Source organism: Rana temporaria, chromosome 1, assembly GCF_905171775.1.
Source record: "Rana temporaria chromosome 1, aRanTem1.1, whole genome shotgun sequence".
Lineage (NCBI taxonomy): Eukaryota > Metazoa > Chordata > Amphibia > Anura > Ranidae > Rana > Rana temporaria.
In genome coordinates, this window is record NC_053489.1 from 180367418 (window position 1) to 180384957 (window position 17540).

General features: G+C 44.8%; 1 protein-coding gene and 1 long non-coding RNA gene across 2 annotated transcripts in view; both read left to right on the forward strand.

Annotated features, from left to right (window-relative positions):
- The window catches only part of TMEM120B (transmembrane protein 120B), a 121502-nt gene extending 110182 nt beyond the window's left edge, over positions 1 to 11320 (forward strand). Inside the window, exon 12 of the mRNA XM_040346946.1 lies at positions 10594 to 11320. Coding sequence (XP_040202880.1) covers positions 10594 to 10701 — 108 coding nt within the window. The 3' untranslated portion in view covers positions 10702 to 11320. The remainder of the gene's footprint in view (positions 1 to 10593) is intronic.
- On the forward strand, positions 7409 to 8431 carry LOC120933641. Its single transcript, XR_005748117.1, has 2 exons — positions 7409 to 7758; positions 8214 to 8431. It is a non-coding gene; the product is annotated as an uncharacterized LOC120933641 (long non-coding RNA).
- Positions 11321 to 17540: the final 6220 nt, after the last annotated feature.

The window sequence follows — 17540 nt, forward strand, 5'->3', positions numbered from 1 at the left end:
AACACTGCTTCAGCCATCCTTCAAATTCCAGCTTCCCCTGCCAGCCCTTCAGTTTTAGTGTTTCCTTCAGCGGGAGACACTGCAAGAGGCCATGGCCAGATAGTCAGGGAGGCTGAGGCAGTGAGTGGTCTTGTAGGGGGGGCAGGGGACTCCTGGATTGGCGGCGGGGGGCTTGCCTGACTTGGCTTTGTATGACACCCCTATCTTCCCCCTATAGAGAGCGGGTGGACGATCCGAGGGCCCTCTGGCAGATCCACCAGTATGAGAGAGAAATTTAACACACCTGCTCCCCATTCACACCTGAGACCTTGTAACACTAACAAGTCACATGACATCGGGGAGGGAAAATGGCTAATTGGGCCCAATTTGGACATTTTCACTTAGGGGTATACTCACTTTTGTTGCCTGCGGTTTAGACATTCGTGGCTGTGTGTTGAGTTATTTTGAGCGGACAGCAAATTTACACTGTTATACAAGCTGTACACTCACTACTTTACATTGTAGCAAAGTGTCATTTCTTCAGTGTTGTCACATGAAAAGATATAATAAAATATTTACAAAAATGTGAGGGGTGTACTCACTCTTGTGAGATACTGTGTGTGTGTGTGTGTGTGTGTGTGTGTGTGTGTGTGTGTGTGTATGTGTATATATATAATTTTTTTTATATGTCAGTGTCATGTTTAGTACAAATACATAACAAGGTTTCCAATGACAAGTCCACACATGTGTAATGACAAGGTACAGCATCAGAAAGAGCTGCATTGTTTATTTGAAGCCTATTTGATACATTTATATTGAAACACTTGTTCTATTTCCAGTGAGAAAAGGCATGATCACAAATCATTTTTCACAGGCTGTTTTCATTCTTTGTTCCCTTTATGGAACTGGCTAAATCTCTACACCAGGGTTCCTCCAGAGGATGCTAGGGGTTCCTTGGGCATTGGGAAATTTCTGCCTCTCCGATAAGTTCCCACTGACTCTATATTGATCCTTTTAGCGATCTGCAAGGGGGATATTCTTCCCAATGACTAAGAGTCAAACAAGCCATAGATAATTAGATTTTCTTTCTTGCATCTACACGGACTGCGTTGATGGTGGCATGCCTCCCACATCGCTAGGAGAACACAATGATTACTGTTTGCGGTTAAAGCCGCAGGCAGTAATCGCATGACAAAAATCCAACAGGCTGGTTGTACTGAAGTCGATTGACTTCAGTGCAACTAGCCTGCCCAAACATGGATCAAATCTAAGCTGATCTCTGCTGAACTGGCTGACATTCGATCCATGTATGGCCAGCTTAAGGAATATTCTTCTCACTGCCCATCACACTGATGTATCATGAGTTGTAGATGTAGTAATTATAAGGGGTTCCCTGAGATTGCAAAGTTATTTCAAGGGTTCCTCTGATTTGAAAAGACTGAGAAAGGCTGCTCTAGGCTGTCATTCAGTGCATAGGCAATGTCTAGCTACTTCCGATTGCTGCAATGTAAAGCAACACTATAGGAAAATATTTATTAGAAACTAATATATATATATATATATATATATATATATATATATATATATATATATATATATATATATATATATATATATACACACAAAATCACTACATTAAATTTTACATAGAAGGAAGTTTTTGACTCTCCCTTTATATCGATCACCAGTAATCTCCTGCACAGCAGCTCTTGCACGGAGTGAGGGAGGCTTTGTACCGTGCCTGTTGGCATAACAATAGCCAAGTTTTCAGAAGCAGAGGTATCACCTCACCTGTATTCTGCTCCTCTTTTATTGACTGTGCCAGTAGAAGAGAGAAGAAAGTAAACTTGAGCAGCCTGCCAGATGGGTCAGTACTGTTGCCACAAATTGAGGAAGGATGGCTGCAACTATAATGCCGCGTACACACCATCACTTTATGTGATGAAAAAAAATGACGTTTTCAAAAACGTCACTTTAATTGACTGTGTGTGGGGGAAAACGTCGTTTTATGTCTTGTAAAAAACGACCAAAAAAAATTGAAGCATGCTTCAATTTTATGTGTCGTTTTTCAAAAGTGCACTTTTTACTTCACAGAAATTGACCGTGTGTAGCAAAAAACGTTGTTTTCTAAGACGTTTTTTCATCCACGCATGCCCAGAAGCTACTTATGAAGCAAGCTTCAATGGTAAAACGTGGTGGAACGTAACCTCACTTTGCAAGATCATTGTGAGAAAACGATGGTGTGTAGGCACCTTCGTCTTTGAAAATTGAAGTTTCAAAAACGTAATTTTTTACTTCACAGAAAGTGTCGTTTTTTTTCATCACATAAAGTGATGGTGTGTATGCGGCATAAGAGTACAGTCGTCCTGAGAGGAATAACTGGATTTCATCTTTTCTCTCTCCATTCTTTTGCATCACCCTGTTCAACTGTTGTAACCTTACTTCTTTTTGAAGCTCTGTGTTGGTCAGTATTGGAGTTTACGTGGGGTTAATTACCTTCTCCACTCTCCCACATTACTTTGTTGGGCATGGTAGTTGAGAGCTCACACCTGAGCACTGCGTCTTGAGAGGAATGGGGGGGGGGACGGGACAAGGATGATGAGGAGGATATGCAAGAAGGGAGAAAAAGTGGGCCATCACACCTATACATGGAATAGATATCCCATTCATAAAGGGACTTTAGCACGCCTAATTATGGAAACCATAGAAATAAACAATATCTTATTAAAAATTAAAACGTTTATTATTTAATTTAAAAAAAGAGAGCCATTTTTTTAATAAAAAATATTATACAAAAATATCCGTTTGCGACATTCTAATTGTTAGAAATCACAGCTTTTCGCAAAATTGTCTTTCTCAGAATCCACGCTTGAAGGAGGATGGCTGAAACAACAAGATGTACAAAATAATATACAGAAGCTTCTATTTCTCTTTGAGGTCTACCTGTTACACCATGGGTGTAGTGTCCCTGGATTTGATTCCATGGTGGTGGAGGGAATGCCAGATGGTATTTTTCCCCATCTCCCCCCCCCCCCCCCCCCCTCTCCACTATCCTATTCCCCATTTTTTTCCTCTACCTCTCTCCCTTCATCTTTTCTGATTTCTAGATATCCTTTCTTTTTTGTCTTGTTGTCAGTATATTCTTTCCTGTTATGGGAGTGATGACGTACTATAAGTACCTAATTTGTAATCTTTGTTATGTACTTGGAATCTCTCCTTTGTTCGTTCTTGTTCACGCAAAACGTTTATGCAAAAAAAAAATGATATACAGAAACCTAAAGCAAATATACACATAAACCTAGTGGAATGACCTGGTAGGGAAAAGGGGGGAATGAGGTGTACAGACAGCAGGATATCCAAGGAGGAACAATCAATTGGGGGGGGGGGGGGGGGGGGGGGACGGTATACTAAGGCCGAGGTCAGAGACGGTCAAAAGACAGTATTGAAAACTCGCCTAATGTACATAAGTCCACTATATACGGCGGCACACATAAAGGTGAAGGACACCACCAAATGAAAACCAGGGAGAGCAACACTGCACACCAACAGAAGAAAACATAGGTCTATAAAAATATATTGCAAATTAACAGAAAAAATAAACCCTACACCACCCAGAGTACCAAAAATATCCTAAGGCCCCTTTCACACTGAGGAGTTTTTCAGGCGTTTTAGCGCTAAAAATAGCGCCTAAATACCGCCCGAGGGCTTTCACACTGGAGCAGCGCGCTGGCAGGACCGCACCAAAAGTCCTGCTAGCAGCATCTTTGGAGTGGTGAAGGAGCACTGTGTTTACCGCTCCTTCCAATTGAAAGCAATTTGGGGACATTTCATGTACTTTTAAGTACGTATAAAGATACAATAATATGTGTGTATGTATGATAGATATTAGGGGTGTTGAATATAATCGTTGCATCGATGCATCGAGATTCGGGGGCCCCCGATTCTGCATCGATGCATGTGACCCCAATAATCGATGTCGGTGACGTCATCCCGACTTGCCCCGCCCCTCCCGGGAGAGCGCTCCGAGCGTGTGTTTTAAAATGCTTGTTTTGCAATACATGCTGCTATAATCCATTCAGGGGACACTGCTGCGTGTGCTTTTTAAAATATACTGTGTTTCATTCCTATATTTCTGTCTGTATATTCCCCTTATGTGACTGCACGCTCTGGCCCGCCTCTCACCTCCCACGTGTCTCCTGAAGTCAGCCCCGCCAGCCTCTCTTCTCATCTGATGGCTACAGTACAGACGGTGGGCGGGGCTGAGAACTCCCACTGATGTCGGGAAAGAGGAGAACGAGAGGCAAGAGGCGGGCTGTACAGGACAGAGTCACGTGCGGAATATAGAGCATACACAGACAGAAATGCAGGTATGAGAAGCTTTATATATTTTAAAAAGCACATGCAGCAGTGGACATTTAATGGTTTAGAACGGCATGTATTTCAAAACGGGTACTCTTAGTTACAGCTGTATTCTTTTTCCTACATGTGCTCTGTGTTGACATTACCCTGATCTCCTAAATTTGCACATTCCATTGTGTTAACTCCTAGTGTGCTGGAATGTGTGAACTTGGGAATCCAGGGTAATTTCAACACAGACACAGTACAGGGAACTTCACAGGGCTGTTTGCTGTGGATTATAATCTCTCCTGACCTCCCAGCACCACATGTGTATATGTCTGTACCCTGTAGTGCACCGGATTAGTGCACTACTTATAGCGGAGTTCCACCGTTTTTTAGTTTAGTAAAAGTCACCAGCTACAAAAAGTGTAGCTGGTGACTTCAATTAAACTGACACTTACCTGTCCCTCAGTCCAGCGATGCGGCCGCACAGAGTCCCATACCTTTCCCCGCTCCTCTCCTCAACCCCGCCATATCTACTGTGGGCACCCGGCCATGATAGCTTACGGCTTCATGGCCAGGCGCGCACTGTTATCTGCCATTGGCCAGACAATCTTCTGGGACCTGTGTCCCAGAAGATTGCTGGCAAGGAGGAGCCACCTAGGGCGACAGGAGGAGTCACCTAGGCAGCTGTGACAAAAAGTCCCATTAAAAATGGCAGGGGGCGAGGAGTGCTTAAAGCAGAAGTTCCACTTTTGGGTGGAACTCCACTTTAAGGGAATGAGTTTATTTTTATTTAAAAGCAGAGTTCAGTAAAAAAATAAGTTATTAAAAGTCAGCAGCTTCAAAAAACAGTGTATCTTCTGACTTTTAATAAAAAGACACTCAGCTGTCCCACAATCCAGCGACGTGGCCACCCGAACCCTCCATTCTGTCCATGGCGCTGGCAATACTACTGTGGGCATCCGGCTGTGACAGCTTGCAGCTTCACAGCCAGGTGCACATGTCTCACTGCGCTGTCCTGCATAGCTGGACAATCTTCTGGGACCTGTGATGTGTCTCAGAAGATTACGGGGATGAAGGGCCACCTAGGCGGCCCAAGCGGAAGTGAGAGCTCGTTGGTAATCTTGATGCATCGTGATGCATCGCGGAATCGAATCGAATCGAATCGTTGACCAGATAATCGTAATCGAATCGAATCGTGAGACCGGTGAAGATGCGCACCCCTAATAGATATATACACTGATCCGCCATAACATTGTGACCATTGACAGGTAAAGTGAATAATATTGAGTCTCATTACAATGGCATCTGAAAGTGAGTGAGATATATTAGGCAGCAAGTGAACATGATGTCCCTGAAGTTGGTGTGTGAAAGCAGACAAAATTGTCAAGTTTAAGGGTTTGCACAACTCTGACAATGGCCAAATTGTAATAGCTGGGTCAGAAAGGTCCAAAACTGCAGTTCTTGTGGGATGTCCCACGGTCTGCATTGGTCAGGACCTACCAAAAGTGGTCCAAGGAAGGGAAACCAGCAACAGAGTTCTGTCCGGTCAAGGCTCATTAATGCACATGGGGCACGAAGGCTTGCTCATGTAGTCTGATCCAATAGAAGAGCTACTATAGCTATAATTGCTGAAAAAGTTAATGTTGATTCCAATAGAAAGGTATCGGAACAGGTGCGTCGCAGTTTGTTGCATATTGGGTTGTGTAGCCACAGTCCAGTCAGGTTGCCCATGCTGACCCTTGTCCACAGCCAAAAGCACCTACAATGGGCATGGATCACAACTGGACCACAAAGCAGTGAAAGAAGGGGGCTTGATCTAATGAATTCAACAATGAGTTTGAGTTGTTGACTTCCCCACCGAATTCTCCAGATTTCAATCCTATTGAGTATCTGTGGGATGTGCTGGAAAAACAAAGTCTGATTTATGGAGGTTCCACTTTGCAACATACAGGATCTGCTACTGATGGCTTAGTACCAGATACCGCTGCATACCTTTTGATGGAGTTCATGCCTTGATGGGTTATGGTGGGTGGTCATAATGTTATGGCTGATCAGTGTGTCATAAATAAAAGCAATGCTTGTACAATATAAGTATAATCTAGAGCAGGGGTCTCCAAACGTACTAAACAAAGGGCCGGTTTACTGTCCTTCAGACTTCAGGAGGGCCGGACTTTGGCCATTGACAGTAGAAAGGGTCAATGGGAGAAATTGTTCCCCATCGTTGGTGCCATTGGGTGGAATTGTGCCTGTTCATTGGTGTCAGTGGGGGATTTGTGTCCCTTCATTGTTGTCAGTGGGGCCAATTATGGTATTGGTGGATGAAATATTGCCTCAAGGGCCAGATAAAAGCAAACAAAGGGCCGCAGTTTGGAGACCACTGATCTAGAGCAATAGTCTGTCACTTTTTAGGCAGCGCTCCACTGAATGGGGAATTAATAAGTAGATATAAGTCCACCTTTGTGTGAATTGGTGGAAGGAAAAGTGTCCTTTGCACACCACTCCTAATGCTCCTGCTCCCCACAAGACACCACACTCACCAAAAATTGTTGCCTCTCATTTTACTGATAGGCATAGCTTGCATGATCTGCACAGCCTTTTCCGCTAAGGGCTCTTTCACACGGACGTGTCCGTGTACGGGCTCCGCTTTGCTCAGCGGGGATCGCACCGTCCATCCCCGCTGAGCAGGCAGATGACAGGTCGGTCTTGGTGCAGGGACCGACCTGTCAGAGCGCCGCTCTCCCCTATGGGGGATCGGATAAAGACGGACCGCAGAGTCCACCTTCATCTGATCCGCCAGGCAGATGGAAAATGGGGTTTCCATCTGTCACACTTTGGCGGGTCGGGTGTCAGCTAGGGTTGCCACCTCATCCCTTTAAAAAGGAACACATCTGAATTACACAGGTTCTGTGGCTGATTAAGGTGGTAATTAAACTCACTTGGTGCCTTATCTGCATTAAATTAGCCTCAGAATCTGTGTAATTCAGATGTGTTCCTTTTTAAAGGGATGAGGTGGCAACCCTAGTGTCAGCGGACATGTCACCACTGACATCTGTGGCTCCATAGAGGTGCACGGAGCGTCCGCTCAGGTCCGCCTAAAAAACCGACAGGCGGACCTGAACGGTCTGCCCGTGTGAAAGGGGCCTAAAGGTAATTCTTTTAATTTTGGATGCTCTCTTCCAGTTGGACAAATACTTTTCCATTAAAGCTCAAACAAAATAGTCCACATGGTGTAATCCCATTCAGACACTTTATGTTAAACAGTCTCGATTAAAAACAGTCACAAAGAAAGACTTTTAAAATGCTCATCAATCCCAATGTAATCATCAGTATCGCGCTCAGACAGTGTGGCTGGCGATCCCAGCATATCGCCACATCCGCCTGCAGCGATTCCAGCAGTCTGCGTTGCCTCCCGCCGGCGTACTGACCTCACTTCAGGTTAGGGTTGCTACCTCATCCCTTTAAAACAGAACACATATGAATTACACAGGTTCTGTGGCTGATTTAATGCAGGTAAGGCACCAAATGAGTCTAATTACCACCTTAATTAGCCACAGAACCTGTGTAATTCATATGTGTTCTGTTTTAGGCTGGGTTCACACTACTACACTACTTTCATCCTACTTTGCTCTGCTACATTGGTCCTACATCCATCCTACTTTCATGAACAGGATACTACTTTGGTCCGACTTCAATGATATTCAATGGGCCTGAAGTAGGATCAGTGTAGTAGACAAAGTAGTACAGGGAGCATTTTCAAAGTCGGACCGACTTGTGTAGGACGCTACAAGACGCTCTCATAGGGAAACATTGAACACAGAGCAAAGTAGGATGAAAGTAGTGTAGTAGTGTGAACCCAGCCTTAAAGGGATGAGGTGGCAACCCTACTTCAGGTTCACGTATAGCCATGTACTGATGCGTTTCATCATTACGACTTCTTCCGAGGCTTGTATATTCGTATAGCATGTTTTCATCTAGTATCATATATTTTTTATAGAGAACACAAACCTGTTAATCTGTTAACATATTTTAAAGAGTATTAACACTTTTGCAGCCAAATTGTGATAACACCTACTTTGTATTTGTTACTTGTTCCTGTTCACATAGCATACTTAAAAAAATAAAAAAAATAAATAAAAAAAAAATGTATTTCAAAATTGCAGCTTACCTTTTCTAGATGCTTTTTTCTGAAAAATCCTACGTGGTGCTTCCCTGTTCATGAGAGGGCTGGGGACTTGTGTTAGCCATGAACAACCCAATCTGTACTGTGCGGGCAGATTTCTTTATCACTTAAATTTGATGAGCAAAACTGGCTGCCCTAGCAAAGATTTACAGGCCTGGCTGGCTCATAGTATGTTAGAGAGAGAGAGACTGTGTGTGTGTGTGTGTGTGTGTGTGTGTGTGTGTGTGTGTGTGTGTATATGTATGCATGTACAGTTGTGCTCAAAAGTTTACATACCCTGGCAGAACTTTTTGATTTCTTGGCCATTTTTCAAAGAATATGAATGATAAAACACACTTTTCTTTCACTCATGGTTAGTGTTTGGCTGAAGCCATTTATTATCAATCAACTGTGTTGTTTTTTTTTTTTTTTGTTCAAATCATAACCATCATTTTGCCCTGATAACATGCACACAAGTTGACACAAAGGAGTTTGAATGGCTATTAAAGGTAACCATCCTCACCTGTGATCTGTTTTCTTGTAATTAGTGTGTGTGGTCAATGAGTTTCTGGACTCCTGACAGACTCTTGAATCTTTCATCCAGTGCTGCACTGACGTTTCTGGATTCTGAGTTAATGGGGGGGAAAGCAAAATAATTGTCAAAGGATCTGCGGGAAAAGGTAGTTGAACTGTATAAAACAGGAAAGGGATATAAAAAGATATCCATGGAATTGAGAATGTCAATCGGCAGTGTTCAAATTCTAATCAAAAAGTGAAAAATTAGGGATTCTGTTGAAACCAAACCACGGTCAGGTAGACCAACTAAAATTTCAGGCACAACTGCCGTGAAAATTGTTCAGGATGCAAAGAAAAACCCACAAATAACTTCAGGTGAAACACAGGATTCTCTGAAAACATGTGGTGTGGCTGTTTCAAGATGCACAATAAGGAGGCACTTGAAGAAAGATGTGCTGCATGGTCAAGTCACCAGAAGAAAGCCCTTACTACACAAATGCCACAAAGTATTCCGCTTACAGTACGCCAAACAGCACAGAGTCGACCTGTCATTGACCACAGCAGAATAAAATGAAGGTTCTGGAGTGGCCATCTCAGTCTCCTGAACTCAATCATTGAGCCACTCTGGGGAGATCTCAAACCAGAGACCAATAATTTACGATTGTATGATTGACACATTGTGAATGGTTCAGTTTTTATCATTGGCTATTCCATTTATGTGTGTTTTGATTCAATACATTCTGACTTTTTGTACTCGCACAGTGGGCTGTGTATTTAATTCTCTCTTTTCCTTATGCCTTTTATGTTGTTGGAGTCTGTTGAGCCCAAACAGGGTTTTTATCATGAGTTTTTGATATACCGAGAGCTCCCACTCCAACCCCCCCCCCCTTCCCTTTTTTGCAGTTTCAACTGTATAGGGGTTTATTTATATAATTTATAGATGTATTCCTGAACTAAGGGCAGATGGATTCCAGGAAGTCAATGGTACTTGAATCATCTGCCCTTACTCAAGATGGCCACAACCAGAAATGCTAGGGGGTTGTTTTTCTAAGTGCTTTCTCAACAAAATAAACCATGAAGACATGGGTGGATGGGGGGGGTTTGCTTTGAATATGAAAAAACAATGAATTAAATGGCACTTTTGGTTTGTGGTGCTCAGATATAATGTAGATCCACTTTAACATGCTTTACCTTTGTTGTAGGAATGACAGCGCTATTCATCCACAAGAGATTAATATGTCTTTTGTATGCAAGTTCCAAGCTATGACTTTCGAAGCGCTACGTTGTGTAACTAAATCCTAGAACTAGCGGAGATTCCACCGACTTCAGTGTGGAGTTCCCTCTTTTTCTGCAGCCCTGCTGAAATGAAAAGCATCTAGACAATCTCTGGTCAGTAATGAGCACTGCAAAGACCTACACGTGTCCATTCTTAGTGGGGCAGTAAACTTTTAGGGGTGCTTTAACCTGTCTCATCCTTGTAGATAAGCTGTACACAGCCGGCTCTACAAAGAAAAGCATTATATAAAGCTGCTAAACTAACACCTATGTCTCTGCTGCGTGATTCATTTACACTTTTTTGATTTTGAATTCTACAGGTTTTCGTTTTGGCTCTCGCTTTTCTCATCCTGTTCCTGGGGAACTTTTTGACGACACTGAAAGTGGTCCATGCAAAGTTTCAGAAGAATAAAGAAAAGAAACCTTGATGATATAACTAGACCATGGACTTGTTGACTGTTATGTAGCTAATAAATTACCCAAAATAAAATGTTTACCAGAAAAAAGGGATTGTGGGAAGCTACACGTATCCCAGTATCTGTATCACTACTGGAGACTGCCTACAGGCCTCACATGCTGCTCCCTATTTCTCTCCGGGAGAGACCACTGACTTTATAATACCAAACCTCCAAGCTTCACCTGCAGTGATAAGACCTTACATGCCACTTGGGGTATCAGAGTGTATTGCTCCGCTTTCTACCACTTCAAGGTCTTAAAATGTTGTGAAATCACCCGTGTTTTACTGACGGAGTATTGAAGTACAAATCCAGTGCCTGCCCCAATTCTCATATGCAAAGATTTAGGTGCATGCAGTGTGAATAATTGTTAATGACCTATACGTTTTACAAGTACTGTTTTTGGAAAGAGAGGTCAGACCAGCATTCATTTTAATTTTCTGTCATTTCACATATTAAAACTTGATGATGAATGAAATAATGTGAAAAATGACTTTTTCTAATGACTTTATAAGGAAATGTTCATATTGCTGATGTGTGGGTTATGGCTGGAAAGAATGCAAAATAAAACAAAATTGTCTTTCACAGGAAATCGCATTGTAGTTTGATATTTTGAAAAAATGAAAGGATAAACTTTTGAAATAATGTTGATCATATTGAAGGCCATCTTTTTCTAAAATGGAAGTAAACCCTCCATTACAACTTTCACCTACAGGTAAGCCTAGATTAAGGCTTACCTGTAGGTGTTTGCAATATCTCCTAAAACTACACGAATTAGGAGATATTTGCCAAAAAGAATGCACCGTTGTCTACAAGAGTGATTACTTTTACAGGAAGAGACTCCATACATTCTGCAGTTTTTAGCTCTTGCAATATCTATTTGCAAGTCACTTTCTCTGACTGTGGCGATCAAACTGGTTTTAAAGTGGCCAATGTACAATGATGGCGATTCGCCCAGGGGAGCCGAACGTGCCACAGTACAACTGTGACGGCTGGTCCTGAACTGGTTAAAGTGTAAATAATGGCAAAACCTAACTAAGCCCAAACCTGCTCCCACACTAAGTCTAACCCTATTCTATCTACCCTGTAAAAGGAAAGATGTTTATACTTGCCTATTCTGAGGGTTCTCCAGTCATGAACATGTGCCAGTTTCAGGGTAGAGAGAGACAGCAGACAATGGATGCCCCATAGTAAACCTATGGATGACATTGCCCAGGCTCTGCAGCAATTGTCGGCAATCTTTCCTCTAAACTGAAGCCGGGCCCTGGAGAGATCATGTGACTGGACCAGAGTGACTAGAGCATATGTAAGTATAAGCATCTTTCCTTTAACAGCAGGGGTGGCCAACCGGTGGCCTGGGGTCCACATGTGGCCCGCGACCTCCTGCTCTTGAAAGGTGGGTTGGCAAGCCCAAGTCGCAGGTTGCCGACCCGCCATACCACAACATCAGTGTTGTAAATGAATCTGGAGGTAGAGGAAGAAAGCGGCTGTGGAGCAGGGCCCCATAAGCTGATGCTTCTTCTACAGCGACGGCTTTTAGACAGGCAGGGTCTATGGCAAAGTTCAGCTAACCCGCAGGATAGACACAGGTGCACTACGCTGCACCCGGGGTATGGATAAACCACAGAACATCGGTGTGAAAGCAGTCTTGGGCCCTTTTCACACAATCAGCCCGACCAAATGGGACCCTCATTTCACCTCCTATAGAGCGACAGATGTCCGTTTACACCCACCTACCTCCAATCCGAAAAAGCTGTGCAGAGCCTGCAGCAGCGCGGCTTACCTTCTCCTGGCAACTTACTTACCTTGTCCCTGGATCCTGCGATGCATCCCCGCTGTGTGAGCGAGCGGCGTCCTCGCTCGATTCACACAGTGCCTGTGTGCCGCCGATCTCCGTTCCCTGCGACGTTACGACGCACGGGGGCGGAGAACGGCGCCAAATTCAAAAAAGTAAATAAACACATTACATACAGTATACTGTAATCTTACAGATTACAGTACTGTATGTAAAAAATACACACCCCCTTTGTCCCTAGTGGTCTGCCCAGTGTCCTACATGTACTTTTGTATAATTAAAAACTGTTCTTTCTGCCTGCAAACTGTAGATTGTCCATAGCAACCAAAAGTGTCCCTTTATGTCAAAAGTGATTTTAGAGCAGCTAGAAAACATCGATAATAAATTATAATCACTTGCAGAATTGAGCGATAGCGATTTGTGGGGAAATTCATCATAAAAAATAAAGGTAATGACAGCGACAATTCTGCAACTGAGCAAATTTTAGTGTTTTTGATTTGATTATATATGTGGATGAGGGCGCTGTGGTTCAACATGTGAGCCAATTGCACACAATGTGTTAACCTAGTGAATGAGATTCACCTTATGCGCTTACCCTTACGTATGGACCCCTTAGAAAAGTGGGTCATGCACGCTGAGCAGGATGAGTGCCTGCACACTGTATGGCAGAAGCTGCAACAGGGAGTCCACTGGTACAAAACGATGTGTTCAAACCGCAGGAAAAACAAAAGGGGATCTCATAGTATAATACTGTTTTATTAAAATACACTTAAAATACATCAGCTGATTGGCCTCTTACTTGGTAAGTGCCTGCCCGGCACTGGGACTGCGTGCGTGACAAAAACATCCTCTCTGGGGAACCTCGCTCGGCTGTGTGAAAGCTATCCGCTCGGTATCCTGGGGTGGATCAGATTAGTCGGGTGCCGGGATCAGCTGGCGTGCGTGGTGACCAACACAAAAACCACCCACATATGTTTCATGCAAAGCACGTCATCAGGGGGGCCCACAGCTTCGCATTCCATGCTGTTAAGCTTATGATCTACCAGAACACCCAAATCCTTCACCATTGATTCCCCAGTACAGGGGTAGCGAATTAAAATTCAAGAAGGTCCGGTGACTAAAAGGTCCGAATCACAAGTCTGTGTCACATGAAAGATTGTAAATGTCTACTTTCCTTTTTTTGGGGTGCAAGTCACGCTCTCTGGAACTTTTCTTACCGTTTCCTCCACACAACACTCTACTAATACTCTGTAAATGTCCCCAAATAGTGTTCCCCCTTACATCAGGTGCCCCTTGGAAATAAATTTGTGCCCTCCATCAGCACCACAGTACCCCCTTATATTAGGTGTCCCCATCACAGTGCTACTTTACATCAGGTTTCTTCATTAGAATCCCCCTTACATCTGGCGTCTCCTATCAGTGTGCCCCTTTATATTGGGTGTGCTCGTCAGAGTGATGCTTTACATTAGGTGCCTCATCACAGTGCCACCTTACATCAGTTGTCTCTATCAGCGTGCCCCCTTAACAAAATAAGGGGCATGCTGATGGGCACATTTTATGTTGAGGGGCACATAAAAATATGCCAATCAGCGTGTCCTTTAAAGTGGAGTTCCACCCTGAAATTCTAAAAATCCCGCCAAAAACGTAGAAAAAATGTAATTTTCTTACTTACCTGAAATAGCGGTTGCTATGCGGAAGTCCCTAATTTACCTCTTTATCGTCCGCGGCTGGTCTTCTTCCTCCGTCCTAGTCGCGGTGTCTTCTGGTGAATGGAGCATGCTGCCTTCTGGGAACTGTGTGTATCCAAGAGAGCAGCCGGCCCATTCACAAAGCGCCGCAAAACTCTTGCGCAAGGCTTCACTGCCTGTTTCCCTTAGTGAGGATGGTGGGCGACTTCGTGGGCGCCTAGGACAGGTAAGTGTCCTTATTAAAAGTCAGCAGCTACAGTGTTTGTAGCTGCTGACTTTAAAAAAAAATTGCGGCTGGAGCACCGCTTTAACATAAAATGTGCCCATCAGTGTGCCCTTTAACATTAAATACCGTATTTATCGCAGTATAGCGCGCTCCCGCGTATACCACGCACCCCTAAAGTTGCCCCGAATCCTGTGGAAAAAACGTTTTTTTTGTTGTCTTGCGCGGCGGCCTCGTCGGGTCCGGCGTCCGTCTGCAGCTTCGGGTGTCCTCTTCGTCGGGTCCGGCGTCCTTCTGCGGCTTCGGGTGTCCTCTTCGTCGGGTCCGTCTGCGGCTTCGGGTGTCCTCTTCGTCGGGTCCGGGGTCCTTCTGCGGCGTCCTCGCGTCCTCCCCGCTCGTTTCCCGCGCCGAGTTTGAATACTGCGCCGACATATACAGAGCGCAGTACACTCGTGTATTGTCGGCAACTCTCGCGCTGACGTCCAGGACGTGAGCGCGGAAGGAGCCGAGACTGCCCGACTATACCCGAGTGTACTGCGCTCGGTATATGTCGGCGCAGTATTCAAACTCGACGCGGGTATCGGCGTATAACGCGCACCCACGATTTTGCCCTGAAAAATAGTATACGCCGATAAATACGGTATGCCCATCTGGGATGCTGACAGCTGCATATTGAATGTACACAGCGGCTCCATCCTTGGATACTACAGTGACAGTATGCAAGAATGGAGCCACTGGTACACTCCATCTGCAGCCGCCGACATCTTATGTTAATGCATTGCCACATGCCTGCGGGCCTAAGTACAGACAGAGTTACATGCCAAAAGCCCCCTCCAAGCCCCCCCAGGAATCAGATTAATAATTTACTGAGCTCCATGATGTATCCATTAGGGCTTTCGGCATTTAAGGGGTTAAATGATTAATCCTGCCATGTAATGCATCCCTCAGGGAATTCGACATGTCAAATACCGATCAGGAATCACCATTTAACTCCTTACATGCTGAAAGCCTGGCCCCTGAGGGATACATCATAAAGCTCAGTAAATCATTAATCCAATTCCTGAGGGGGGGGGGCTTGGAGGGGGCTTTTGGCATGTAACAGTCTCTGTTGTACTGTACTAGGGGCCCGCCGCCCACAGGCATGTTGCAATGCATTAACGCATAGCGTGGCATGGCGGTGGCTTGACTCTCCTCTCCCTGACTAACTGCTGCTGACCGGCGGCTGCTCAGCCTCTGCCTCCCTCACAGCCTGGCTCACTCATGACTCACTAACCTCTTTTTTTTTGTTGTCCATCAATCGGGACTTCCCGGTCCCAGATGAAAGCAAGGCACTGCACTGTCTTCCAGATACGGTTGGTCAGGGAGGAAGGGTGGAGAGATGGCGGCGGCCTACAGAAGCGCGAGTGAGCCTTCGCGCATGCGCTGCCCGTGTTTAAGGACTGGCCAGCCCCGCCGGAGCACATGACCACATTTGCCCAATCACAGGGCGCAACATGGCGGCCGGGCGTGACACCGTTATGGAAATTAATGGACCTTGAGATAAGTGACACAAACTGTGCGGGATTGCGCCTGGTGCAAGGCCCCCCCCGACGCTACGCCTCTGCCTGTAGGGGAGGCGGGGGACTCCTGGACTGGCGGCGGGGGGCTTACCTGACTTAGCTTTGTATGACACCCCTATAGAGCGGGTGGATAATCCGGGGGCCCTCTGGCAGATCCACCAGTATGAAAGAGTGATGACACCAAATGTAACACACCTGCTCCCCATTTAGACCTGAGACCTTGTAACACTAACAAGTCACGTGACAATCGGGGAGGGAAAATGGCTAATTGGGCCCAATTTGGACATTTTCACTTAGGGGTATACTCACTATTGTTGCCAGCGGTTTAGACATTAGTGGCTGTGGGAGTTATTTTGAGCGGACAGCAAATTTACACTGTTATACCGTCTTGAGAGGAATGGGGGGGGGGACGGGACAAGGATGATGACAAGGAGGATATGCAAGAAGGGAGAAAAAGTGGGCCATCACACCTATACATGGAATAGATATCCCATTCATAAAGGGACTTTAGATGTGCCCAATGATGGAAACCATAGGAATAAACAAAATCTTATTAAAAATTAATACATTTATTATTTAATCCCAGTTAAAAAAAAAAAGCCATCTTTTTAAAATATTGTACAAAAATATCCGATTGCGACATTCCAATAGTTAGAAATCACAGATTTTCGCAAAATTGGCTTTTTCTCAGATTCCACGCTTGAAGGAGGATGGCTGAAACAAGATGTACAAAATAATATACAGAAGCTTCTATTTCTCTTTGAGGTCTACCTGTTACACCATGGGTGTAGTGTCCCTGGATTTGATTCCACGGTGGTGGAGGGAATGCCAGATGGTGTTTCCCCCATCCCCCCCTCCACTATCCTATTCCCCATTTTTTTTTTCCCTCTACCTCTCTCTCTTCATCTTTTCTAATTTCTAGATCTCCTTTCTTTTCTTTGTCTTGTCAGTATATTCTTTTCTGCTTGTTATGGGAGTGATGACGTACTATAAGTACCTAATTTGTAATCTTTGTTATGTACTTGGAATCTCTCCTTTGTTCGTTCTTGTTCACTCAAAGCGTTTATGCAAAAAAAAAAATTCATGCAGACTGGCCCACTTAAATTTTGAGTGTCCCCATTAGCAGCCTCCTCACATCAGAGTGTCCCCATCACCAGCCTCCTTACATCAGAGTGTCCCCATCACCAGCCTCCTTACATCAGAGTGTCCCCATCACCTTCCTCTCTCCAGTCATATGATAAGCGACAAGTGACAACAGGAGAGAGGAAGGAAAGTCTGCCAGCTGTCTATCTCCCCCTGCAGGCTGAAGGGAGCAGATGGCATAATTCACTCTCCAGCAAGTGAAGGAAGCTGCTCCTGAAATCACGATCACTCACTGTCAATGAGGAGCGGCTCCAGGACTGCACCTGGCCGGCCCACTGAGCCATCGGCCCACCGGGAAACTCTCGATGGCCAGTACATGCCTGGCTTCTCCCCCCCCCCCCAAGGGGGGTCTCCCTTTGGGGGAACCCCACCTAGTACTTGGGTAGACCTTGCTTTGGCAGGTC